Below are 26549 nucleotides of genomic sequence, written 5' to 3' on the forward strand. Positions count from 1 at the left end.
CTCTGTCTGGAACAACGAGTTTAGTGTGAAATAGCGTGGATCCCACAACTACTATACACATCCCATCAAGTGTTTTTTTTAGGGGGCTTTGGTTACACTCCCACCCAAGGGATGCCTCTTTCCTTTGAAAGAGCCATTTTGGAGGGAAAGTGCTTTCTCATGTGAGGTATGAATCCATTTTGACACTATCTTTTGTTTTTTGTTTTCTCATTGATTATGTAGGTAATACCACATATTTCTCATGTCATGTTTGTTTCATCCTTTTTAATAAGGAGACCCTACTTTTTTAGGAACACGAAACAAACGCCTTAAGTTTTAACTGACCTACAGGACGGGGCCTTCTTTCGTAAGAAAAAGTGCATGTTTCTCATGTTTTCGGGCGAAACAAACACCTCCAAGAAAGGGTTTCAATTTCCAGTGAGAGAGAGAGACTCCCACCGCTCGTCTGCCCGCGTAAAGCAATCCCTCTTTCAAACCCCTCCCCAAAACCCTAAACCCTCTCCTCTCACGCCTTTCTTCCCGCCACCCACCGGCCTGCTGCACCCCCCCCCCCCCCACACACACACACACACCATAACCAATCGGGAGACGCAGAGATGCCTCGCACCATCGCCGCAGAGTGCGTTGGCTGCCCCCCGCTGCGAGCCATCGCTTCCGACTCCTTGGGCCTCCTGAAAGGTGAGCAGAAACTCTTATTGACTCCGCTTTCCGCTCCTCTGGAATCCCAACAAACCTATTTCGTGTCCTATAAATCTACCCCCCCCCCCCCCCCCCTCAGAAAGGGGGTTTCAATCCCCAGTTTGATCTAATTGGTTTGATGTGTTCACTATTCCCTCCTTTTTTCTTTACGGTGTTCGGCAGTTCTGGAGTCTCACAGCGAAAAGGGAAAACCCCAAGTGGTAGACAGATGGGGCGTGCCCGATCCTTCCCGGTACGTGCTCGCCGCGTCGGCAGCGGACCATCCAAGTAATCCGGTAAGCCGGCTACGATTCTGATTCTCTTTTTTTCTTTTTTTTTGAATTTCTTGCTTATTTTTCCCGTATAAGCTGTGCTTAGTTGAATTTGTAGTGTTACTTTGGTTATTATGATGCTATTTCTAGTGCATTTGTCTGGAAAATTCAATTTCTTAACCACGAGACGAGGGCAGGAACCTTTTTCTCCTCCATGAGTGGATAGCTGCTGTGGAATTTGTACCCTGTGATTTTCTGATAAGATGATGTGTCAATGTTGGTCTAGAGTCAGAATAGGCTTCTGATGTAGGGTGGATGCAGATGGCTTAGATGCTTGTTATCGACCTTTACTAGTTGTGATACCTATTTAGCAGAATTGTTAGCGTATTGGTGACTTTTACTAATTTTATTGCGTATGTAGTAGAATTATTTGCAATATGTCCCTTTCTCACCATGCATGATATGAGAGAGATTTTAAGAGATGGTGTTTCACTCGATTTCAGACATCTGCCTTTCACTAATATCATGCAAAATTTTGCACATAGGCAATGTGCATTTTGTTCTGTTTTATTATATTCAAATTGCTACGTTTTATTACCTGCAATATCATAGTTTCAAGTATGTTTGATTCTGTCTACATGTTGTTTGTTGGGATTGGGGGACGGGGCCTTCTTGGTCTTTGATGTTGTTTCATGATCTTGCTGGTCAACAGTTTAAATGGGTTGTTGTCGTGGTAGTTGATTTCATTTTTTTCTATTTTATTTTCGTTAGTTTGTAGTATATGCTAATAAAGGATCCTTTGTTTTTCGTATATCTTAATGCTTGAAAATGATTTTGCAGTTGCTGGCCGTGGCAAGGAAAAATGGTGAGGTAAGTTCCTCCACAGAGATGTGCATTGATATGAGTATATGTTTTGTTGAGATATTGTTCAAATGCACTTCTGTGGTTAACATATTGCATTGCCATTAGGTTGAGGTACTCAATACTCGAGATGGAGCAGTTTATGCTTCAAAGAATATTGCAGATGCTGATGATAAGGAACATCTCAATAGTTCAAAGGCTGAATTTGACTCTATTGTGGGGCTACATTTGTTCAAAAGGAGGTCTGATCATTTCCATAATTTTTTATTTTTTCATCCACTGTTTACATGCTTGAGTCAAATAAATTTGTTTCATGTCTTTTAGTTTCTCTTTTGAAGGCTTTCTTAGATATTTTCTCTGTGAAATCTTCTACTTAGAATGTGTAGACAGATACATTGAGTCTGTCTCAGAGATTTTATGGTGGCTATGGCATTGGTATGAAGAAAAGTCTCTAACATGGTTAGGAAGAACGAGAGCTGACCTTTAGTGAGCATGGTTCACGTGTAAAAGAATAGTGATGAAGCAAGTTGAAAAAAAGGGAAAGGAGAGAAGAAAAGGGTACTTTCAGGCATATTATATGTGCTTATATGCTTAAAACCTTGGATAATATGATGTAACCTTATTCCATTTTTTTCAGATCTAGGTGTATTGATTATTTGTGACAACTGTAGGTAAGATGTATTGCCTCAAAATGCTATTAATTAATTCTTGAACAATGCGAAGTTCTCATCTATGGTTGTGTTGCGAATTGGGTTACTCTGTTATGTACTTGGAGGTTACGTAGTTTGAACAAGTAACGTTCTAGCGAAATAAATATCTCTGTTTGATGAATCTGTTGATTTTCATGGTTTAAAATGCATAAGATCCAAGTTTCATTCAGATCAATGCATCTTGCAATGAGAAAAGTGCATATGAGATACATGGTTACGTATTTCAGATTTTGTCTACAGCAATGTCTTACTGGTTTCATTTAATACGGTAAAATTATGTGCTATGATACAAATCTTGAAAATTTTGATGATATTGGTTCCCACTGAATTTATACCAAATTTTGGAAATAACATTTAAAGCCATAAAAATGGGGTGATCTCATATCTTTTGTAGAGTGGAGATGGTGGGGTTGGCTTATGAAATTTTCTTCTGTTCATTTGACTTTATACAATGCATTTCTTACAAAAATGTTTTTTCCCCTTACTGCAAAAGGTTATTTGCTTTTCATTTTGCAAAAAGTTGCCATGTACCAAAACGGTATCTGTGTCTCAATAAGAAAAAAACCTGCAGAATTCTCGTTATTGATTTTAACTTTTTCTGTTGGACAAGACATCCTCTTGATCTTGTATTATGATCTGCTGTTTTGGATAAATATGCTCATGGTTGACAATTTTTTGATGGGAGGCAGTATCTTCTGTTGTTATATAAACACCGACCTTGAGTTTTCCTAATGTCTTGGTGTGTTTTCGTAATTCACAAAACTGAAAGAGTCAGTCATACACCTTGTTGATAAAAGATGACTCATAGGCTATGTCACATGGATACGTCTGCGGATACGGGGATATGGCCATTTTTATGAAGTTTCCAGTATGACTTGTATATAAAGGGATACAAAACGACAGTCAAAATGGAGTATCTGTGTGACATAGCTCATAGGAAAACTAGGTTATAAAATGAGCAATGATTAATCAACAAGGAGGCAGCCAAGCATGATGGATGTAAACGTGTATGTCTATGGTTATGATTTAAAAAGTTCACCAAGATAACTTCTGTTCAAGCCTTCAAGGTGAGAAGAGGGGCAAGGTGATGAGAAGCTAGGGGTGGCACTAGACCTACAATGAAGGAGTTCCAAATGAGGTAGAAAATGTTAGAACCATGAGCTTAAAAGAGAGGAGCAGGTTCTGTGATGTTGCTGTAAACAGGAAACTTTGAAATTTAGGACACAATTTGTAACGCCCCAAAATTTCGACTTGTGATTTCGAAAACTTTATCGAAAAACCTTTTAAAGATTTAAAGTTTTAACTTTTAAAAATGACAGCGGAAGACATTTAGAAAGGAACACAAGTCAACAATTCTGGGTACGTTAGCTGAAAAACCATCATTCACATGTACAACTACTTAAAGGAATTTAAGAAATAAGGCAATCGATTAAAATCTGCAGTTTATTACAAAATGAACATTTTATTCCAAAGTTCAATAAATCTAAGAAAACTCTAAAAAGACCCAGAGCCAAGCCGCCAGCAGAAAGAAGATGAATCTTGATCCACGTTGCACCACGCCATCGGCCGCCAGTGAAGTCCTACTCCTCACCTACACATGAAATGGGTCAGTTTCATAACAAACCAGTAGGTGCACGAACAGATAAGTAGAATGAAAATAAAACAGGATATTCATGAGATAAGCAGTTATGATATTTAAGCAATTAAAGCAGTTGTAGTCTATTCTAACAAATGTAATAAGTGCAAAGAGTGGTTAGTTGAAGCAGTGTAAGTCTCAGTCATCTACATATATTCATGAATATATTCTTTAAGTTCTGATATTAACTGGCCTGTGGGTACGCACAGACGCGAAACGTAGAAACAGCCGAGACCGATCCGGGGGTTTATTATGTCAGGTGTTTTCATTAACCCGGATGGCTGACTGAGTCCGCTCCTAAGGGGACGGTCGGTGACCAAGAGAGTAAATCCCCAAAGGCATTCGTGGCCCATGGATGCATCCAACTTCTGCAGAAGTGCCTGAGAGTTACCACTTAGGATAATTTATGGTAATCCCAATTCCCCTAACTCCGATGACTGGGGAAAACCGAGTCTTTTGCCCGTGGGGCGGTTGTTAACAACCTGTCCATCGGAGTCTTTGTACCATCCATCCTCTCCCTTGATGAACCGTGAAGATTGGATGGGTACGACGGGGGTTTCTTAACCGCCGTCTCATCCTACATGCTCTGGTCCATTAGACCCACTCGAGCATCTTGCCTGTGAAGGCGAATGATCACCCTTTATGTGATCTCAGCATTGTACTAATTGCACTCATCGAGGTTGCTACAACCTCATCATCCTACCATCGTAACCCACATGGGACGTACTTGTCCAAAAGTACGATCGTACCTTCCTAGAGGTACAACTACGATGAGAGGGCAACATAATGTTTTATGATTCTTTTGGTTCATGCATAACATGAATTGCTCTCTGAGCAGAGGGGCCTGTGGAAGCCGGTATTATCTCATGGATATCAATAAGGAGTTTCTTAATCACTTTGAGGTACTGAATGACCTCCCGTACTATTGTATCATACTTTCTTCAGGTCTAATTACGAAAGTAAATTTGTGGGTTCTTGATAGATAACCTATCACAAGGTTCTATAAATGTCTGTATTATGCTTGGCATGCTCGAATACTAAGAATCAAGAAGTCGCATCCAAGATTCATCAGGCAATAATCAATAAGGCATTTATAGTAACTTATAACAGTGAGCAAGGCGAAAATACAAGAATAAGGTCTTTCTAGCAATGAGTCTACTCGTAGAGCTTCAACAATAAGCATGAAATTTCAAAAGAATACTGATGCAGAAACATAACACAGATAATCACCAGTTAGGAAATTCTACGAGTGAGAATGCATGCCAAATAAACTATTCTATCACAAAATCCTTATAATTTTATTTCATTCTTACAACCCCATCGTGCGACTTTCCCCTACCTCGGGATGTCGTGCAGCTGCGTGCGTCTACGCCTGTAGATGATACGAGGCTCGGGCCGCGGAGCCAGAGCGGGGGTCCGATGCGAGGTCTGCAACAGTGCTACCTTAATTATTATGCGGAGAAAAACAAGCCTGCCTATAGGAAAAAAGAGAGGCAGCAGGGGTGTGCCCCTGCTGGACGAAATCAGAAGAACGTCAAGGACAAGCCTTTTGCCTGCAGACCGCAGCGGGGCGACAGGGGATGAGCCCCTGTCGAAAAAAATACTGAGGCGGCAGGGGGTCAGCCCCTGCCAACCGCAAAGAAGCGGCAGGGGCTGAGCCCCTGCCGGCAAAATAAATGTGGCAGGGGCTGAGCCCCTGCCAGAAACAATCAAGTGGCAGGGGCTGAGCCCCTGCCAGCAACAGCCAAGTGGCAGGGGCTCAGCCCCTGCCTGCGAAAATGAAAGTGGCAGGGCCCAGAACCGATTAGGTGGCAGGGGCTGAGCCCCTGCCTGCGAAAATGAAAGTGGCCGGGGCTGAGCCCCTGCCAGCAACAATGAAGTGGCAGGGGCTGAGCCCCTGCCGACAAAATGAAAGTGGCAGGGGCTGAGCCCCTGCCAACAAAATGAAAGTTGCAGGGGCTGAGCCCCTGCCAGCAACGATGGAGTGGCAGGGGCTGAGCCCCTGCCAGCAACAATTCTGTGGCAGGGCTGAGCCTCTGCCGGAATCATCGAATCGGCAGGGGCTGAGCCCCTGCCGACAGACAAGAGACGGCAGGGGTTGAGCCCCTGCCGATGGCGGTGAGGTGGCAGGGCCTCGGCCCCTGCCTGGAAGAGTCAACGAATGGCAGGGGCCCCAGCCCCTGCCAGACCGAGTTAACGAATGGCAGGGCCCCCCGCCCCTGCCAGACCGAGTCATGGCAGCCCCCAAAACGATGACGGCAACAGGTGCCGCAGGGGTGAGTGGACCCCTGCCGGCCCTTCGACAGCCCCGGTAGAAAGGAAAAAAAAAATGGCGACAGGGCCTGAGGGCACCCTATCGACCCTCCGAAAGGCACAGGGGATGCGGGAGGGCGCGGCGGGGGCCGTGCGCCGCCTGTCGGCCTCCCGACGAGGTGACAGAGGGGGGGGGGGGGGGGTGAAGAAGAGAAGAGGGAGGATGGCGTACCTGGGAGCGGTGGCCGGCGTCGGCGACGGGGCGCAGCGAGGGAGGAGACCGGCGCGGAGGGGGGGAGCGAGGGCTGCGAGAGGGAGGCGTGACTCCCCTCGCCCTCCAACCTCTCTCATAAAGGCGCAGGGGGCAATCGAAAGGGGAACCCCTGGTGGGTTTCCCAAACTTGCCCGCACGCGAAGGGGAAAGAAAGGGGGGGGGGGTTGCGGCGCCCGAATGCTCGGGTTTTTGAAAACCCTAAAATAAAAAGGGGCCCGGGTCGGGTCCGGACCCGACCCGGCCCGGGTCCAAACAGATTTTTTTTTTAAATGGGGTTTTACACAATTCTAACCCTATTTAGATCTGACTTTTCTGAACATAGCTAGAGGAAATATGACCCAGTTTGATAACTGTGTCGGAATTGAGATGTGATTTCAGAAAAGTGCCTAACATATCTGGAGCTTGAATTTTTTTTAGAGATTTACTAATGTACTTCATGGCCAGAAAATATGAATGTATAGAAATTGGTTTGTAGGGATCTGTGGTAGGCACACTATATTTGCAGGAAAGGTAAAGGAATGTCATTATCATTCACATGCTATTATATTTGGTTGAAAATGGACTTACGAGTCTCGTTTTAGGAATTCTTCAGGCTTGACTGCCCAAATTAACATGCATATTTGTACTTTTGATAAATGGGCAGGCCAAAATCTATGATATGCTGAATTGCCAAATTGTTTTTTTAATCTTGTCTATACAATCCTTGCTTATGCTGGCATATTCTTGAACCTCTTCTCCTCTCTTTAGTTCAAATAACAAGTTTTCCTTCTCAACATACAAAAAGGAATGAAAGCGCCTGTGAACAGAGACCATGTGTATCCATTTCTTTATGTTGATACCAGTATATACCTGGTAAGGAGTCTGAGCTGTGGTCTAGGCCTTGGGTAGTTGGTTTTGAGGACTCTGAAACCTCTTATCCTGAATGCTTATGTGCATCTGTAACTGGTTTCATACTAGGTTATTCAATAGGCATATCTCATATTTTAAATATGCTTATAAATGATCTGTTTTTCTCCTTTTTTGCAGATCAAACATGTTTGTTGCTTGCACGGAGAAAGGAAATGCAAGTTTGAATTACTTCCAGAGAGATGATGCTTTATATCCTGAGCATCTGGATAGCCCAAGGGCATGGAAATTATGTGGCTCTGGTACTGTTTGTTGTTTTTCAGTGGATGGAAGTGAGACTCATTCCATCATTGGAGGGTTAGTTTTTTGTTGCACAATATGAACTGAAAGACATGCTCTGTGATACATTTTATTGCAAATTAAGTTCATATTTGATACAAGCATTTCAGATTTATGTATTGGATTTCTATTGAAAGTCCTGGGAAACTGGGGTTGCCTCCTGACTCTATTTCCCCCCCCTCAAAATTAGGAAGGGTGTTGAAGTTAGTGTTTGGGATCTTAACGTATGCAGCAAGATGTGGACGGCCAAAGCTGTAAGTTTTCTCTACATTTTTTTCTTGCTTAATATTCTGTTTTGTGTAGGTATGGTGGTTATGTTTTCATTCGTATATACTTTACCATTAAAAGCTTTTCTTGTTACATGTTAAGTTTATGATATTAATCTACTTAATATTGTTGATTCCATCGCAGTCCCCACTTAACAGTCTTAGGATATATACTCCTCCTTGGTTTACTGCTGCTACATTTCTTGAGAAAGAAGATCATCGCAAGATTGTGACTGGAACCTGTCAGCATCAGGTACTGTTTCCATTTTCATTTTCTGTAGACTGCAGACCATACATCTGGCCATTAGTGGTTGTATAAGGTTATTAGTGATTGATTAATCTGCACTCCCCACCTCACAACCCCCTCCCCCCTCTTCTTTGTAAGAATGATTGAACACACTGGCATTGATATATAATTTATTTATTTTTCTTCTTTTAATACATATTTCTGATTTTGATGTTTTTTTCCAAATAAAATTGTTTATCTCCTGTTGCTTTTGGTTCTCATGTTCTTTCCTTTCCTTGTAGCTGATGTTCTTTCTTTTACTTTTACAGTTTTACCTGATATGGTACAGTCATCATGAGTACGTAAACATGCATATTCACTTTTTGTTTTGGTAGAAAACTACTTTTTTCATTTTGTTAAGGAACTTATGATTGTTTTCCCTCTTGTAGGTTCTACTAATGTGCATATTTGGATTGTTACCTGCTAATCTGCTACTCTTGCACATTGTGGCATAGGTTCGTCTTTATGACACTGCTGCCCAAAGAAGGCCTGTTTGTACCATTGATTTTCAGGAATCCTCAATAAAGGTTGTTACTGAAGATCCAGATGGATATACAGTGTATGCTGGAAATGGAGCTGGTGATCTTGCTTCCTTTGACATGCGGACAGGTAATACTTTCAACTTCAAATCTATAATGCTAATTGTGCTGCATGTGTCTGAAGACAAGATTATGTAGCTGGTAGTGTCAAATAAATTATTTTCTTTTCTTTCACATTCTGATTATGATTTGAGGTTGAAGCCATTTCTGAGTTAAGAATTACTGCATTAGCTGAAGAAGATGAGAACTTATGGAAAACAAAACTGAAAAAGATGAGAAGTGTAGAATAATGTCTCCTTGCTGATTGTCCTTTTCACTGGAGATGCAAGAATGGCATGCTAGTGTCCCCCCTCTCTCTCTCTCACTCACGCGCGCAAACACACACATGGCTCAGTTTCAGGCATAAAAAAACCATGTGACCTTTTTGAAGGGCATTTTCCAGCTTTTTAACTTTTGATGCTCAGAACACTGTCACGGTTTTCTGTTTTAGTAGTCACACTGAGGGTAGCTTGACAAAAATCTTGAATAATATGCCTTACTCAAGTTCTTCTTCTTGAGGTACATGTGCTGGAACTATTTGCTTCATGCATTAAATCATCTGTCCATTGATGTTTCAATGTCATTGTGGAATCTCCTGGAATTGTTTGTGATAGCATACTGACACCTGTTATTTTTTTTGTTCATACAGGTTTATGGCATCCTTCAGTTTACTATCTCTTCTTTTTTCATGTACTCTGCCGAATATCATTATAGAAATTGTGTGAATTCTTCTTCAGAATTCTGGGATGAATTTCTGTCTGGAATTTGAACCAAGACCACCGAAGTATAAACTGCTTTTATTTAGCAATGAGATCCCTTTAGGGAACTACTGATATATAGTAATGAAGTGAGCAAACAGTGAACTACTAGAAGAAATTTAAGATTTAGAATTAAGGACACAGTGCACTTGAAGGAAGATAAAGTGTGTTATTATGTAATCTAGTACCCCTTTCAAACTCATAGCAAATGAGGAGAATTTTCAGCATGAGACTGTGAGGAAGGAGACAAAAAAACTCACTGAAGAAATCTTGAACCTGAAGATTGGATAATGGAACACTCTTACAATATTTTAAACAAAGTTTGATTTTTGGACATCTCCACTATGGTCCCAGCTTTGATGAATCCCACGTAATTGGGGTGGCTACTTTAATGAATCCATAGAATTTGGAGTGTTTCTTCTTCAGCAACATATTTGATTTAGGGGCAGAAATTTTGTCAAGGTGTTAACGCCTACTGATGGCCATGTTGATAACTAATTTTCATACTTGCATGTAGATATGCTAATTAATTTTCATCTATTTTTTCATGAGTCAACAATGTGTTTTTCGCCTATTTTTTCATGAGTCAACAATGCTTTTTTCATCTATTCACTTTGATAGTCTGAAAATTTGATACCATGTAGTGTCCAGTATGTTGCCTTTTACGAAATGATGCTGATGGAGCATGTGTGCATTGCTTTGTCAACAATTGCATATATATATATATATATATATATATATAGAGAGAGAGAGAGAGAGAGAGAGAGAGAGAGAGAGAGAGAGAGAGAGAGAGAGAGAGAGAGAGAGAGAGAGAGAGAGAGAGAGAGAGTTTGTGACACTTTGTGACTTGGATTTTCTCTTGATCTTTTGATTGCAAATCACACACCACTTTCTCAAGTTTAGTAAAACATAAAAATGTTCATAGCCTGTGATTGTGATTCTCACTTGAGAATCCTATCCCTTGAAACCTGTGATTCTTGGTCACAAAATTGACCTTGTGACCCAGCTTCTACTTTCTCAGTTCATCCCCACCTGCGGCCAAAGCAAACGTGCCCATAGGGTTGAAGTTTGTTACAATCGTGTGTATGTACAAATAACTTAACAAACTCCATTTTTTTATTAATTTTTTGTTCTTTTTGGGTCCTAACAACCCCATAAGGATGTGAACTGCATGCTGTTTTTAGTTGGAAGCGGCTTTTGAATCCCTAGATCCGACTTATATACAGGTTTTTCTGGTGATGAACAAATCAATGGTTGTAAATGCACCATTTTTTCCTGACTCAAAAAAACATGTTTCTTCATCGCAAAAAATGATCAGAGGGTCGATTCCCACTAAATCGACCATGCTGAACACATCCGTGTGGTTATATTGAGTAAAAACTTGTATTGTGAGATTTCAACTAGATTATGCATTAAATCAACTGTATTATATATATATATATATATCTGTGTGTATTCATGCCTTTATGTGTATATGGATGCCAGAACAAGGTTTATGTTACAAAGTGGTGCAAAACCCAAGACATTCTAAATCGTAATCCAAATGCCAAATTGAAATGCATTTGAATACTAACAAGATACAAACTAATACAAGTTTTGTGAATAAATGATTTCATTCATAATGAACAATAAAATGCATAAAAAAATAAATAAATACATAAAAACCTCACTACAAAGTACACTCAAGAACATTCAAAATACCTAGAACTACCATCAGTCTCTCAACCTCATTTAAGCACACACACCCTGTATATATACATAAGAGGTAGTCCCAAATAGAGCTATTGGAATAGTCTAACAACTATAAATAGAGCCGTTGGAATGTTCCAATAGCTATATTTGACTAGTCAACTCTATGTTGTCTAGTCCAAAAAGAACCTAACTAAAAGGAAAAAGAAGAAAGAAAAAGGAAAAATAATAGTTACAACTAGTTACTATATTTACATAAATACTATGTCACATGGGTGCGGGTGCGGCACTTTCAAAAACCTTGGGTGCGGCAATATATATATATATATATATATATATATATATATATATATATATATATATATATATATAGAAGGGGGGTCCGGGGGTTCCCCCCAGCGCGGCCCCCAAGATTTTTTTAAAATTCTGCAGCCCATTTCATAGGGAAAATAAAAAAAATCCAAAAATGGACCAAAATGACCCTAGGTGCATTGACCGCACCAGGTGCCGCACCCGCGTTGCGTCGACGCGGGTGCGGCACCTGTCTGGCCGAATCCTTGTGACATAGCATAAATAACATAGTGTATACATACTTTAAGTATGTCTCTATATATGTATTGTACATATACATATTCTATGTATATACTATATACATTTTAACAACATTTATCTTAACACCACCCCTCAAACTTACGGTGCCTCACTGTAAGTTTGCAATTACAAAAGAACCCTTTACATAAAATGTCTTCATTGACTCCATCAAGTTCTTCCATAAGATGTTTCCTTAGAGGGTGCTCTTGATCTTCAATCATATGCTCTATTATACAAAGGGTCTCTATGATCTTCAATATCATCAATATTTGAAAACCTGCAAATAGAGCTAACAAAACCACCCAACTATACACAAGGATATATATCATAAAACATAAAAGAAGATTTCAAAAATAACTATAGGTTTATTAGTTATATATTATGAAGAGAGGATAGTCAAAAACACAAGATATATAAAATATCAATAAGGTAAGTAAAAAAAAATTCAAAAGCATTAAACATAAAAAAGGTTTAAAAAAATAATTTTGGAAAAACAAAATCATTGATAAGAGAAACATACCTCAAAGATAGTCACAAAAACATGTATTTCAAGAAAACATAAATCCTAATTAGAGAATTTGTCCACAAAAATTCAGACAAGCACATGTATTTAGATAATCATGCATGCATAACATTCCAAGGTTTTAAGAAAATAAATCATCTATCTGATTCTATCATACTAAGCAAATTCAACATTCATGAATACCAAATGTTTTAAACTTTAAACACAACCCACAAGAGGAGAAACCTAAATTTACACATATATCCAGCATGTGGTTATATTTAACACATGAATATAAATCTTTGACTATCAAGAACAAGATCTGAAGAGAACAATTAAACAAGACAACTCACCATGGAGCTAAATTCACATGAGGAAATAAAATATTCAGGGAAAGGGTTTTTCAAAGAATAATCATTTTTCTTACAAATGTACAACAAAAACAATGAGGAAATTCAAAATCTCACATACAACAAAATCAAGAGAAATGATACTCTACAACAATAGTTTGTTTAGATAGACATTTCCTACAAAAATGATCACAACAATTTAAATTTCAATAATAGTAACATCACTAAATACTTTCAATATGTATCAACCTATGGAACCAAGGCATATCATAATGTATAAGCATGCTAATGGATCATTTAAACATAATTATTTCCCGTATAAGGGTAAAGAGCAGCGAAAAGATTAGAAAACACACGAAGAAATTTTAAAATCCTACATATAACAAAGTTTAACATCATAAAAGGAGAAATGATATTGGAAAATCCCAACAATAGTTTGGTCACTACAAGTAATCACCTCATTAGATCTCCAACTCAAAACCTCAAAATTCAAGTGCATCATCTCATACAACAAGAGATCAAACACAAATGTCAACCATTACCAAACCAATGAGCATGCACCAACAAACCGATAATCGAAACTGATAACACCAGCTACAACTATAAGAGGTGCACATACCTCACCTCACAAATGATTGTAAAATTACAAACATCAATGGGTTCACATAACTCACCACATTGATAAACATCTCTTGTCTAACAAAAAATAACACTCAAATAAGAGATATGAGTGGAGAAACCAACGAGGTAAAGAGAGATTGTAATGAAATCAAAATAATATCATCAAGAACACAAGAAAAATGATTTACAAATCAAGGCGGGGATATTAAATTTTATAAACTTTCGAAACACTATGGTTTAAAAAATAGATAACCATCACATATAAACATAATTATAAGTATTCATCATAATAACAATGCCCAAATATACAAATGAGTGATACAACACACTCATAGAACCAAAGATCAAACAACCGTCAGTTAGAGCCAAACTATAAGCCGACAATCTAAACTGACAAAAATCGAGGTTCACACAACTCACTCCAACAAACATCTCTGGTTCAACAAAAGCAACATGGATTTAGAGACCAATCAACTATCAATCAGACCCAAGACGAGTGTCAACACAACACTCGTAAACTTGATAGTTCAGTCTGATAAGATGATTTGAGGTGCACGCATAACTCACCTTAACGGCTAACTTCGACATAACAACAACAAGGCCAAAAAGAAATGATGCATCATATAAAATTCTGTGATGGACAAAACAAATGCCATAAGAAGGCGATATAAGCACATGGAAACCAATTTCTAAATAAGAGAGTTCATACATAAGAATTGATTTGAAAAACAAAGTTCTCAATCAAACCCAATATAGATAGATAAACCATGTGCAAAATAAGATATCAATTGATAATTTTTCATAAATCTTTTGCAAGCAAAGGCAATCAAGATTATATCAATAACAATGGTGAATGATCATGACCAATATTTAGATCATAAGTCTACTGTGGGACAATGTAACATTAAGGAAAAAACACATATAGAGATTTTCAAAGAATTCAAGAGCATACATAATTACCACCAATCATGAATACTCAAAGCAATAATTTAATTTAATAACTTATAGCAACATATGCTATACAAAAGCTGTGAATTTTAATACCACATATTAAACATCACTCACAATGCATCAAATATAAACTTTCTAAGAGGCACAAGTACAAGAACCCACGAGGGGACAAAATACAGTCCATAATGGGAAAACGGGTTAATATTATGTCACACAAAAATGCATTCAAGTATATGTGAACAAAGCATTCAATGCAAGAGTCATTTTCAATACGAATGACAAAGAGAAATGAACACAAGTCATATAAAAAAAATTCAAGATCGTTCTCAAGAATAATCAATCAAGGATATTTTCAAAGATTTAATTTTGCACAATGAGAGTCATTCAAAAGTATGGAGAAATTGATGGAGATGTAAATCATAGGATAAAGGTTGGGTGGATGAAATGGAAAAGTGCTACTGGAGTGCTGTGCGATCGTAGAATGCCATTGCGGTTGAAGGGAAAGTTTTATAGGACGACTATTAGACCCGCTTTACTTTATGGTACGGAATGTTGGGCTGCCAAGAGACATCATATTCAAAAAATGAGTGTAGCTGAGATGCGGATGCCTAGATGGATGTGTGGAAATACAATAAAAGATAAGATTCGGAACGAAGAGATACGTAAGAAGGTAGGTGTTGCACCCATTGAAAATAAGATGCGAGAGAATCGTTTACGGTGGTTTGGACATATTCGGCGAAGGCCTAATGATGCTCCAGTTAGAAGGTTGGAGAAATGGGAAAATATATTAGTTAAAAGAGGTCGGGGTAGGCCTAGGAAGACTTGGATGGAGATGATAGGAAAGGATATGAATGCTTTGAACCTCACCGAGGACATGGCGTTGGATAGAAATGATTGGAGGAAAAGGATTCATGTGGAAGACCCAAAATGAATTTCTTTTTTGGTTCATATCGCTGACCCCAATTGTTTTGGGATGAAGGCGTAGTTGTTGTTGTTGTTGTTGTTGTAGAGCAATGTCTTAAAGTCAACCATTGAAGCCACATAATCATAAAAATATGGGACATGAGTATGTCGATATGCGAGCATACAAAATATCCATGGTATTACCAAATAATTTAAAATTATGATGACTCAAGGTATACATCATACAAGAATCTAAAGTTCTTAATGCACACATTTTTGCATGAAATTCACATAATATATCTAAAAATCATGCTTTGACACATGCTTAAAGTCACCAATGATCATTTCGATAAAACAAAATACGTACAACAAAAAAATAGTATTTTGCAAACAACATGAAAAACATATAAGCATAGTATTTGAGATTTTAAGAAACCACATACTCTTGCAAAATATAATTTTCATGATGATACTTTTCAAAAAATACATATTCATAATCAAAACATATATTTCAAGCAAACATGCTTACGCCAAAACATATATTAAAAGACAATAATTTCCATAAATTCTAATTTTAATTAATTTGAAAACATATTCATTTTTAACATATTTAATAAATAGCCACAATATTTCAAACACATTTTTAAATATATACCATAAATATTTAAAGTAGAGAATCCAAAGAAAGTATATACTGGAATACGAGAGTCTCGAGTCCAAGCCGTACATCAATTCAAATCTTTCTTTTGAAGCACAAACATAACAAGATACTAAGACCAAGATGCCTTGCTCTGATACCATGTCACGAAGTGGCACGGAACCTAAGACATTCCAAATCGTAATCCAAATGCCAAATCGAAATACATTTGAATACTAACAAGATACAAACAAATACAAGTTTTATGAATAAATGATTTCATTCATAATGAACAATAAAATACATAAAAATAAAAAATAAATACATAAAAACCTCACTACAAAGTACACTCAAGAACACTCAAAATACCTAGAACTACCCAGCATTCTCTCAACCTCATTTAAGCACACACACCCCATATATATGCATAACAGGTAGTCCCAAATAGAGCTGTTGGAACAGTCCAACAGTTATAAATAGAGCTGTTGCTGTTGGACTGTTTCAACAGCTATATTTGACTAGTCAACTCTATGTTTTCTAGTCCAAAAAGAACCTAACTAAAAGAAAAAGGAAGAAAGGAAAAAGAAAAATAATAGTTACAATATTTACATATGTTATATATGCATACACATACATATATACATATACAAATATGTATACATACTTAAGTATGTATACATATAGATACATGTATATATACTGTACACATACATATTATATGTATATACATTTTAACAACATTTATCTTAACAGTTTAGTGCACCTTTTGTGCTTGTTGACAATGGTGTTTTTTATGTTGGTCTGATATGGCTGACCTCTCTCAGTCTCTCATGTGTACAATAGTGCCACTTCAATGGTCATGTTTGAGTCCTTACCAAAACTGTGGGAAAAAACCCTCTTCTTTGCTCTGTTGTTTGGATTACTCAAGAATCTGTTTTCAGTAGCTCTTCTATGGTACATTTGAATGTCAAAATTTATATTTTCTATTTATTGCAGGGAAATTGATTGGTTCGTTTATTGGTAAGTGCTGTGGAAGCATAAAGTCTATTGCAAGACATCCTGAGTTGCCAGTGCTTGTCTCTTCTGGTGAGTTATGAGATGTATGGTTGTTAATTACTGAAACTCATTGCCTTAACATTCTATTTTACAGTGCAACTTTATTGTCTGGAATTAGTCTATTGCAAGGGCTTGGTTTTGGATTCTTTAATAGCTCGCTAGTTCATGATGAAAGAAGGGTCTTCCCTCCATTCATTGTACTAAGGGAGATGACAGGCTTGTATGCAGGTCTAGACCAGACCATGGGATCAAGGTTCATGTTGGATCATCAAAGCCTGTTTGTGCTAGGCCTCGATTACTTTGAGGTATCATGACCTTGCAGACCTGCCTAGAGTCCATCCCCCATTGATCCTAAAAGCAGAATAATCAATTTTTTGCTTTTGTTATATTCTAGCATTTTCTTGGTCACATAATTTGGTTTATTTAATGTGTCTTGGCGTCCATAGGTGGAGCTTCCAACTAGTGTTCTTGCCTCATTATAATCAAGAACTATGTATGACCTTGACAAGTTTGATGAACAATGTGGGGAAGTATGATTAGTATTAGTAATTTTTCATTAGGTAGCTCTGAGTATATATTGCGAAATTTATTCTTTCTGTTGCTCAAATATTTGAAAAAACGTATCAAAACCAGTAGGTAGCTATTTTATATTAGCTGTGACATCGTGCTGCTAAAATTATGGGAAATTCAAGAAGAATAAAAAACAAATCAAGCAGGAGCAGGACAAATTAAATTGTTACATAAATAACTTCTGAAAATATTAGTGTCTGAGCTTGCATATATGACTGTACCTGTATAATGCACAGTATGTTCAGGGTGATTTTTTTTTTTAAATTTTTAAAGGGCATTTTTATGCTTTTTATTCACCTCTTTTCAGTCCTATGAAACTATTTCTGAGATTTTTTCTATCATTCTTAATGTTCTTGTTCTTTATATTGTATTCAAGGGATCATGGATTTATGTGTGTGTTGGGCTTCTAATGAAATACACGTTCATTTCACGTGTTCTTTCTTCTTTGATCCTCATAGTTCATAAGATAGATCATATCTCTTTAAACTTAGATAATGTTAACTGTGTGGGTAACTTTATTTGATTTAGCCAAAAAATCCCCTGCTTAGTAATCCCCGGACCGAACCATTCCACCATCCTGTCACATGGACATGGGCATGATAAGAATTATTTTTATATTTTAATATATAAAATACATATAATATTAAAGTTATTGTTAACAAATATTAAGAAAATTATGAAAATTATGTTGAATGTGTCATAGCATGTTATGTGGTGTGTCCTTGTGTGTGCCTAGACACAAGACCCTATATAGCGTGTCCTTGTGACATAGCCACCACCAGTTCAGTATTAGAATATTATCAGCCACTTTTGGGAACCTGAAGATCTGATTGATTGCTGCTATAAAATTAAGCATACTTTGTTATGACACCATAGAAAGAAATAAGATAATAATTGTTTTAAGATGTAGCTGTAAGTGTATTAAACAGCAAATAAAATTACAGAAGCCACATTTTATATCAAGAGGGATGTATGAAATGAATTTCATTCGGCTGCTATGATCTGTCTCATGCATAATACAAATTTTGGAATTACTAATGAGTTCCTCAGTTGCTTTGAGATAAATTTCAAATGTTTAGTCCCTTAACTTGTTAAGTGTTAAGGCTTAAAAATCCCCATTGGTGTGCTGCATGAAACTTGACTGACTTCTGTTACTATTATAACTTGTTCTTTTTGTTATGGCGTTTTTCTGAACTTTCCTTGTTCCGGTACTAACATATGTTGGTCACAACCGATAATCATGGTTCCAAATTTTGGAATATCAGCATTTTCTTGTCAACGGAAAATTTCATGACAATTTAGAAGAGTTTTTTTTGACAAATGTTAGGAAAATCATGGTATTTATAAATTTTTAAAATAGAAAAACATAAAGAAAAACATGAAAAACATGAAAAACATGAAAAACATGAAAAACATGAAAAACATGAAAAACAAAGAAAATAAAAATAAATTAAAATCATGAATAATGGAGAAGATGATATTTTTGGCACTATTTGGATTTTATTTTTGTAAAATTAGCACGTAAAAGATTGTTGTTAATTGAGATTGTCAATGTCCAATCAGATGTTGAATAAAGGTATCTATGATTTTCCATTCCACACTGCTCAAGGTACAAAACTATAACAGGGCAAAAGCTAAGGCTTCAATATTTCCCTTAAGGGTAATCCATTTTATGATTTATTTCTCTTACATCTGTGTTTATGGCCTTCAAGCAAAATTTTTATTGCTGTATTTGGTTAACTGATATACATGTTTGTTCTTCTAAATCAGAATGATTTGGTAGATCAGTAACTGCATTTGTCAGGGTTGATGTGTTATTTAAGCATGTAAAATTTCTTAGTGTCATGGTCACTGTTGACTTGAAAACTGACTCCTATGTAGGGTTGGATCGTTATTTGCGTTTTTGGGATGTGAAAAGCCGTCAACTTCTGGCAGCAGTAAGTTTAATCTCAATACTTTCCCTTAGGATAAATGTTTTCAGATTCTTGCAGGGAAATATAATTTTATAATGTCAATTTCATTTCCCTTAGTGGTCTTTTTTGTAATATAACTATCATGCATTAGATGTGATATTGGTTAGAAGCTTAATTTGTCATGATATATATATATATAGTTGCTACTAATGAAGGTAAGGAACTAATGAGCTAGAAATCATAGGTGTAAGTTGCATCGCCTCAATCTAACCACATAGATGTGTTCAACATGGTTTGTTATCTAAGGATCAAGCCTTGGATAATGCTTTTCTGATGTAAAAATGTGATCTTTTGAGTTATGAAATTTTGGCACATTGTGGGCGGTTGATTTTTGGACCCATTTTAAAACCTAATTACTTGTCATAATCACATGATTCAAAACAAGTTTCCTACTAAACAAACCATGTAGATCACATATGTAACATTTGATCTACAAAAAATTGAAAATTTTGAAGAAAAGAGTGATTTATACTCATTAGTTCCATACCTTCATTAGTAGCCAATATTTACCCATATATATATATATATATATATATATATATATATATATATATATATAGAGAGAGAGAGAGAGAGAGAGAGAGAGAGAGAGAGAGAGAGAGAGAGAGACCCGTAAGGTCGAACAAGGACACTTGTTCATTGATGTCCATAAAAAAACAGACTTTAGCGGTGGTTTCTGACCACCGCTAATGCCTTGGGGCGGAAAAAGAACTTTTATTGCACGATCGCCACTAAAAGTCCTTTTCATTATTGCGTGCACGTCCAACGTATCATCAAACACATACACGATCAGCGACGCGCGCACGTCCAACGTAACACTTTATGTGTTTGATGATAAAGGTTTCTCTCTCTCTCTCTCTCTCTCTCTCTATATATATATATATATATATATATATATATATATATATATATAGAGAGAGAGAGAGAGAGAGAGAGAGAGAGAGAGAGAGAGAGAGAGAGAGAGAGAGAGAGAGAGAGAGAGAGTATGTGCTACTAATGAAGGTAAGAAACTGAGATAGAAATCATAGGTGCAAGTTGTATTGACTCAATCTAACCACATAGATGTGTTCAACATGGTTTTTTTGCTAAGGATCAAGCCTTGAATCATGCTTTTCTGATTTAAAAATGTTATCTTTTGAGTTATGAAATTTTGGCACATTGTGGGCCGTTGATTTTTGGACCCCTTTAAAAACCTAATTACTTATCTTAATCACATGATTCAAAACACGTTTTCTGCTAAACAAACCATATAGATCACAATAACATTTGATCTACAAAAAAATGTTTTTTTTTTTGAAAAAAGTGATTTCTATTCATTAGTTCCTTACTTTCATTAGTAGCCAATATTTACCTATATATATATATATATATATATATAGGTGAGAGTGTAAGATCGGATGCTAAAAGCACATCGAACGGGTGGACGTGGTGAAAGGGCTATAGTGGCAGTTAGTGATCACTGCTAAAGACCCTTTTTTTTTGACAGACGTGCTCACAGATCCAATGTTACATTGACGTTTATGAGTGCACTGTTTACACCCATCTCTCTCTCTCTCTCTCTATATATATATATACTAGATATTTAATGGTCCATCCATATGACTGGTCGTGGATGAATCATGTTAATCTTTTTATGACAACTAAATAAATGGACATACACATATTTATATGTTTAAAACACATTATAACTTATTTTTAAAATATACAACTAAATAACTAAAGGAAATAAATACCCTTTTTTATGACTTAATATATACTTAAATTAAAACATAATGGCCTGTCGATATGGACTGGCCTAGATTATGTTAATTTTTTATGATCAATTAGATGAATAAACATAGAAAAATGTATGCATTTCAAACACATTTTGTTGATAACATTATGCATGGGCCTTGCTAAACCATGCACAAGTTTTTTTTATGGCTAATGGAAAAGGAGAAGAGTGATTTATGAAGATATTTTGAGAGAGAGAGAGAGAGAGAGAGAGAGAGAGAGAGAGAGAGAGAGAGAGAGAGAGAGAGAGAGAGAGAGAGAGTTATATTTGGTAACTTAAGAGTCTAAAAAATTACAAGATGCCATGCAAGTAAGACTTTTTTTTTGGGAAAACTATATAAAGAAGGGCAAACAAATTTAGTGACATTATAAGAAAACATGGTAAAGATGTCAACTTAGAAAAAGTAATAAAGCATTTAACTTTTGACACCTATTTCCCTTACTTCTGCCCCTTTTGCTTATATATAGAGAGAGAAAATATATGGTGGTTCTGTACCATGATACCATATTGTGGTACACACTCTTGTTTGCATAGATCTAGATGCGAAATGCTAAATCTAACCATACAAATGTGTTTAGCATAATTTATTTAGTATATTAGAAGGTTTTATCATGATTAATACACCATAAAATTTTATTTTTAAGATGGTGAAAATCAATGGCTCACAATTAATGAAAATATTGCTGGTTTAAAAATACTATAAAACATCATATTTGAGTCAACTTTAACATATGAAAATAATAAATAGAATATGCTAAACATGATCCAATAGTTAGATTTTGCTTTTGACACTTGGATCTATGTAAATCAAGTGTGTACCACGATAAGCTATGGTGGTACAGTACCACCATTGAACCCCCCCCCCCCCCCCCCCCCCCCCCCCCCCCCCACATACACACACACACATACATACATATATATATATATATATATATATATATGGTAATGATAATCTACAAAATGGGCACGATGCTAAATAAAACATACTACTGGATTTTCATTTTTTTTGAAATTCTGACCCCATAGATGTGTTCAGCATGATTGATTTACTAGAAATCAACACTTGGATCATGCATTTTGGATGAAAAAAATTGTATTTGGAGCCTTGAAAATTTATGAAAATTGTAGGCCATTGATTTTTGAAACTTATAAAACCTATCCATGCATCAGAATCAAATGCTCCAAATGTGATTCCTATAAAAAAGTATATAGATCACATCTGTACGGTCATAATTTCAAAGAAACACCAAAAATTCACTAGCATATTTCATTTAGCACCATGCCCATTTTGTAGGAGAGAGAGTAATGTGTAGCTTCCAGACCATTTATCTCTTACGCTATCATAGACCCTTTTAAAAAGCATATTTGTATGTGTTTTTTGCTTAAGACGAACCTATAGATGTGTTTATCATTGTTTATTCACTAAAATCTATGCTTTGGATTGGATTTAATTAACAAGATTGCTCTAGTGTGTGTGTATATATATATAGGATTTATAATCGCTACAATCGATTGCACCTACAATTGAGTTTGAATCTCATGATGCGAGTTGTTTTGACACAATCTAACCTCATAGATGTGTTCAGCATGCTCGATTTAGTAGGAATCTACTCTTGGATCATGTTTTTTTGACGAAAAACATGTTTTATGAGTCTGAAAAAATTGATGCCTTTATAGATGACTTTTGGATCTCCGGAAAAACCTGTATACAGGTCGGATTCCGGATCACATCTATGGTGATAGATGTGAGAGAAAAAACCAAACAAGGGGGTTCCACCCATTTTCTAGGTCGATTGTACCTACAATTGACTGTAGCAAATATTAACCCATATATATTTTGTGTACATACTTACCTTTGTATGTTTATATGTGCCAAGGTTTTAGTGATCTGCATCTATATCAAATGCTAGATTGCTAAATCTGGTGTACCTGGTGATTAGTGAACTAGCAGGTTTTCCTTAGTTTCTGATTTTTGCCCTCAAGTTTAGGAAACTATTGTTATTTTGTGGATCTCTACAAGTGGATGGCATTTTCTGGCTGTTGTGACCAAACAATAAGTGACATTTTTTACACCATCCAATATTTGTGGGCTATAGTCAACATGATTAGAGTATCTTACTACCTACCTTTTTTCCCCCAATGTTTTCTTAATGTATTCCTTGTTCTTGATGCTAAGATATTCCACATGCGTTTTTTTTTTCTGGTGGGGGTGGTGGAGGGGAGAGGGGAAGAGAAGAACTTTATGAGTAGGAAAATGGCCTGCAATCATTACTAGATCAAGAGCATTGCTTTCATGTAACTGCACTTGGTGGGATATAAGTTTATTATTCTCTTTCATCTCGGAAACGTACTTGGGAAGTTTAATAAGTCAAATTCTCTTGCACTGATCCTCCAATGACATGAAGCACTTAAGTTGTTTTACTTGTCAAGACTGGCTTTGGTTGTTCTGAATTGATTCTCAGCTTTATTATAACTAACAATGCTATTCTTCTGAATGATACAATTTGGAATTCAAACATGAACAGGTATTTCTCAAACAGGAAGTCACAAATGTGGTTTTTGATACCTCTTTTGTTACGCCAGGTATTCCTTTCATACACAATGGGTTATGTTCTTTTATTGTCTTCATGCAAACATTTTTGTTGGTTCGTTGTGCTGTCATTTTTTATTTTGTGGACACATAATAAAGTTGGATTTTCCTTTCTTGCTTATAGCCTGCTGTTTCATTGTATATATAATTGTTTAACACCTTGTTCTAGTTGTTTGTTCACCAAGAATAACTGCAAATATGCCTGTGAAGGTATATGTACAAATTAGTAACTGTAATTGCTAGGCTTGGTTAATTGGAGTTGGTTGCATGCTGTGTATCTAGTCTTCAGTTGGTGGAAAAGCCGCAAAGTCTTATTAGCCTTACAAATGTAGCTCGTTATGCAATGATGAACCCATTTCCCGAACCATCCAAGGTACTTCCCTTTGTCCTATCTCCAAGATCCTGAGAAAAGAAAACAACAAAGAACAAGTAAACAATATCTTTGCACTTTACTAAAAAAGGAACATTCCTAACAAGGTGCAAAATTTATGCATAATATGATAGTTACTTTAGTATGAAACGAAAAATTTAGAAAACCAAAGTTTTTAAATCATACATTATGTTAAAACAAAATGAGCGGAAGCAAATTATGCAAAAATTACAAGAATGCATAATGCATTCATAAGGTCCACCATTGGACAAATATAACCCCATAATGGGGAATAACAAAAAGATCTACTAAGGGATACCACAAGAAGCCTACGAAGATGCATAACATACATATGCTTTATTGAATGAGAGCCCAAAAAAGGCCATAAAGAGCATATGCATATACGAATCATTATATGAATTAATACTCAAAGAACTAAAACATGCTTCAAACATGTAGTGAAGTTCCAAATAAGAGAAACGAAGTCTCCAAGCATACTTTAGGCAAAATAAACCAAAGAGTTTTTTTTTTTTAAAAACATTTATGAAAGTCACACTTAATGGAAAAAGAAAAAAACATTTTACATATAAGGGTGGCAAAAACCATAAGCACTTAATATATAGATTAAATGCTAAGAAATCAACTTGATATGCATATCAAAAAGATGATTTACTTGAAAAATACAAGTCATGAATGGAATTTTGCAAATTTCAATAATAGTTTATTCATTACAAACAACTTCCTCATTAGTCCTCCAAAACCCATAAATCAAGTGTATAAGCTACTAGATCAAGAATATAAAGCCATTAAAGGCCAAAGACACACACAAAGTTGTGTAAACGAACCTCTTGTCTACATATAATAATACTTGAAATAAGTGCATCTACGACAAGAGCAAGAGAATAAATGCCAACATGGACTAAAAAGTATCTCTTGTCTACGTAAAAAATACACTTAAAACCAAGTATGTTCAGCTACTAGAACAAGAGTAAAAAGCCAACCATGGGCTAAAACATAATGCATCTCTTGTCTACATAAGATGACACTTGACATGAGTGAAATAAGCCAACCATGGGCATACATCTAAGCGACTAGAACAAGAACACAAACGCCAACATGGACTAAGATCACACACGATGGTGTGAATCAACGTGTCTTGTCTACATATAAGATCACTCAAGACAAGTGTGTTCAGCTACTAGACCAAGAGAGCAAAAGCCAACAAAGGGCTAAAAACACACGAAGGTGTAATAAAATTCTTGTCTACATATGATGACACTTAGATAATGGGCATAAAAGGAAAAGACTTTTGAGGCAATAAACTTGTAATGAAAATAAACCTCGAATGAAACAATATTTCTTTTTAAAAAAGAATACTCATAATAACATTTTGGAATAAATGCAAGTAAAATGTATCTTCAACAAGATACTACAACCGATAAAATAATATTCTTTAGAACAAATGTGTGAACATACACACCAAGAACACTTGTGAAAAAACACAAGAACACATGTGCACAACGAGCACAACATACGGAATCACAAATGTGCAAATGCACTCATAAGATTCATAAACAAATAAAAGGTTGGGCTATAATCCCAAAACATCTTGATTTTAAATGTACCTTAAAACATTTAAGGTTTCAAATACCATATGTCTATCACATTTATATATAAATAAGAGCATCCATAAGATCAATGGCCAACATCAAACTAGTGACACACTCATATACCAAATCATTCTAGAGTCCCAAGGTGCCCATAACTCACCTCAACCCCCATCTATAATATGGTAAGTGGACGATCTAAAAAGACATAACAACGAGTGTCACACTCATAATTAGAGATCATATACCAAATCATTCTAGAGTCCCGAGGTGCCCATAACTCACCTCAACCACCATCTATAATATGGAAGGTGGACAATCTAAAAATGATACAACACGAGGTGCCCATAACTCACCTCGACAAACATCTCTAATATAACAATACTAAGGCCAAATAAATGATGCATTAAATAACATGTGATAACAAACATAAATGTCACAAAAGGGCAATAAACACATAAGGAATCATTTTTCAAATAAAAGTTTTTACAAAGAGGACCGATTAACAAATTGAATCAAAGGTCCAATATAATCCATCAAAACAATTTTGCATAATCACAAATTATGCTTAATCTTCAAAAGAAGTCTTGTACACCAAAAAAGGCTTA

At 36.3% G+C, this 26549-nt stretch overlaps 1 protein-coding gene across 1 annotated transcript in view; it reads left to right on the forward strand.

Moving 5' to 3' along the window:
• Positions 1–596: 596 nt before the first annotated feature.
• The window catches only part of LOC149816318 (ribosome biogenesis protein nsa1-like), a 29845-nt gene continuing 3892 nt past the window's right edge, over positions 597–26549 (forward strand). Inside the window, exons 1-11 of the mRNA XM_089987807.1 lie at positions 597–678; positions 862–974; positions 1791–1820; positions 1920–2053; positions 7711–7887; positions 8060–8123; positions 8281–8388; positions 8877–9030; positions 16998–17087; positions 19509–19564; positions 23900–23957. Of these exons, the coding sequence (XP_089843933.1) occupies positions 597–678; positions 862–974; positions 1791–1820; positions 1920–2053; positions 7711–7887; positions 8060–8123; positions 8281–8388; positions 8877–9030; positions 16998–17087; positions 19509–19564; positions 23900–23957 (1066 nt within the window). The remainder of the gene's footprint in view (positions 679–861; positions 975–1790; positions 1821–1919; positions 2054–7710; positions 7888–8059; positions 8124–8280; positions 8389–8876; positions 9031–16997; positions 17088–19508; positions 19565–23899; positions 23958–26549) is intronic.

Source organism: Nuphar pumila, chromosome 14 (assembly GCF_984573655.1).
Source record: "Nuphar pumila chromosome 14, dmNupPumi1.hap1.1, whole genome shotgun sequence".
Taxonomy (NCBI): Eukaryota; Viridiplantae; Streptophyta; class Magnoliopsida; order Nymphaeales; family Nymphaeaceae; genus Nuphar; species Nuphar pumila.